The sequence below is a fragment of the Nyctibius grandis genome, chromosome 1, assembly GCF_013368605.1.
Source record: "Nyctibius grandis isolate bNycGra1 chromosome 1, bNycGra1.pri, whole genome shotgun sequence".
Taxonomy (NCBI): domain Eukaryota; kingdom Metazoa; phylum Chordata; class Aves; order Nyctibiiformes; family Nyctibiidae; genus Nyctibius; species Nyctibius grandis.
Genome location: NC_090658.1, coordinates 110,440,057 through 110,442,312, shown reverse-complemented (window position 1 = coordinate 110,442,312; position 2,256 = coordinate 110,440,057). Strand labels below are relative to the sequence as shown.

At 51.0% G+C, this 2,256-nt stretch overlaps 1 protein-coding gene across 2 annotated transcripts in view; it reads left to right on the top strand.

The window, feature by feature from the left end:
- The first annotated feature begins 207 nt into the window (after positions 1 to 207).
- The window catches only part of SH3YL1 (SH3 and SYLF domain containing 1), a 51,448-nt gene continuing 49,399 nt past the window's right edge, over positions 208 to 2,256 (top strand). For both annotated transcript variants that reach the window (XM_068416376.1, XM_068416301.1), the window contains exon 1: positions 208 to 326. In XM_068416376.1, the coding sequence (XP_068272477.1) occupies position 326 (1 nt within the window). In that variant the 5' untranslated portion in view covers positions 208 to 325. The remainder of the gene's footprint in view (positions 327 to 2,256) is intronic.

The window sequence follows — 2,256 nt, the reverse complement described above, 5'->3', positions numbered from 1 at the left end:
CTCGCTTTACGGCACCGGCCGTTACAGCTGGCTACTTTTTTTGCCTGATTGGAGAAGAAAAAAAAAAAAGGGCGAACCGTGAAACTCCGCCAAGCACAAGTGTACGCACTGAGGGGGGGACGGGACGGGACGGGACGGGACGGGACGGCGCCGCACGCGTGCGCGGGGGCGACAGCAGGGGCAGGCGGTTAGCGGCCGCCTCGGCCCCGCCCGCCTCACCTGCGGCAGGTGCGCGGCTCGGCGGGGCCGCCCCGGCGCGGCCCAGTGCGGCGGCGGCAAGGAGAGGAGAAGCGAAGCGAAGCGGGAGTGCCCCGGCCCGGGCAGGAGTGAGTATCCTCACGGCGGGTAGGAGGGCTTCTCAGCGGGGGAGCCGCAGCGGTGGGGCTTCCCGCCCTCCTGGGTCGCCGCCGGGCTTCCCCTGCTAAGGGGGCAGCCCACTCCGTCCTGCCCGCCGCCTCCTCCTTCTCCTGGGCTGGCGGCCGTCTGTCCGGCGAGCCGCTGGGGCGGGCATGGGGTAGGGATGGGGGACGAGGGCGAGGAAGCCGCCTGCCTCCCCTGTCACTTCAGAAACCACCCAGAAGGGCGCAGGGCGCGACAAGGCCGGTCAGCGCTTGGCGGGGCGCTGGGGTTGCTGCCCCCGCGGGTCTGAGCCGCGCTGAGCTGGTCACGCTCTCACCGCAGCCTGAGCAAACGTGCTCTGCGAGCAGCGCTGAGCTTTCCCATTAATTTCCCTTCCCTCCCAGTGTTGTGGCGTGTGGTGCGTTCTCCGAGTCGAAATTTAAGAAGCGTCGAATGCAGCGTTGGCCTTACTGGGCTGCTCGTGAGGTTGAACACACGTGCTCATCGTTTTGCAGAAGAGCTTGAGTATTTTTTTTTTTGTATCTGGTTTCATCTGTTGCGATACCTTGTGTACCTGGCTGGGTTTTGTAAGGCTGGCCGCCGGCCCTGCGATGGCAGGGTGTGGCCGGGACTGGATTCCTCTGCTGCTTTTAAGACTTGTTTGCCTTGTTTTTCAGTTAAAATGCAGCACTTTGGAGGTTAAATAAAAATGCTAGATTCTAAATTTTGTGCCAAATCTGTGACTTTGAAATGAAAGTGGTGACTAATTAACTGTTACAACCTGAAAAGCTTATATATAGCATATTTTCTGTGGAATGGAACAAATAGCACGTTTTCTTTTATGCAGCCTTATTTACTGGCCTGCATACGACACTTTTTTTTTTTGTCAATGCAGTTGTACACCTGCGTTTTTTAATATTTATTTTACTTCGCAGTGGAAATGATTGGTAATCAGAAACAATTCATTCTCTGTCCAGCATTCCCCTCCTTATTCACTGCAGCACTCTGCTGTCACACAGGTCTGCTTGCAGGTGTCAGGAGTGCAAGGTGGTGGAGCCAGAAGGGAGCCATGGCACTGCTCAGTTATCAGATGTGGCTTCGTCAAAGGAGAGAAGGGGTAGATGAGTCGGTTGTGTAATGCTCTGCCATATTACATAAGTTGAGCAGTGTAGAGTGTCTATTCCTTCTTTCTATGAAGTGGAGTGCCTTGAGGTGTTGATATAGGAAATAGATTCCCCACATTTCTCTGCGTCTGTGGGTCGGGGGAAAGTGAGGCTGAATATAGAAGTGAATGCTTTGAAAGACCATCCTGGAGTTCATGTAAAACCCAGTATTTGTATGTGTGTATGTTACATGTAGGCACATGCCTAGCTCTAACTTGGAGATGAAGTATTTCACGTTTCCACGTCTTGGGGTGGGGGATGGGGATGATGGTTTTCTTAAGCTTTGTTCTGCGTTTTCAGCCCTCAGTAGCAGAAGAGTCACAGTCTGTACCTTCTTCAGTTAATGTCAACTACATACCTTTGAAATAAACAGTAACAGAATTCACTGTTGTCTTTGTCTTGGACCATGGTTTCTCACCACTAAGAATTGCTATTTCTGATGTGATGTTTTGGGTTTTTTTTTTAAACATGCATTACGTTGTTGTGAAAGAGCCTATAATGCAAGGCTGCTATGAAGAATAGTGTGTATGACTTAGTGGGAGAGAAACGCTCTTGTGAACAAGACAATCTAAGAGCTTAGGTAGAACTAGGGCTCTTCAAACTCTTGATTAATAAATATCAAGCACTTACACTTTTTTAAATGTTTATTCCTTTTAGTTTGAAGAAGTGTTTCTTGTGTGATTAACTGTAGAAATTAATTCATTGTGGGTATTGGGAACTTCTTAGATTTGATGCATGCACGTAGGGAATTGGG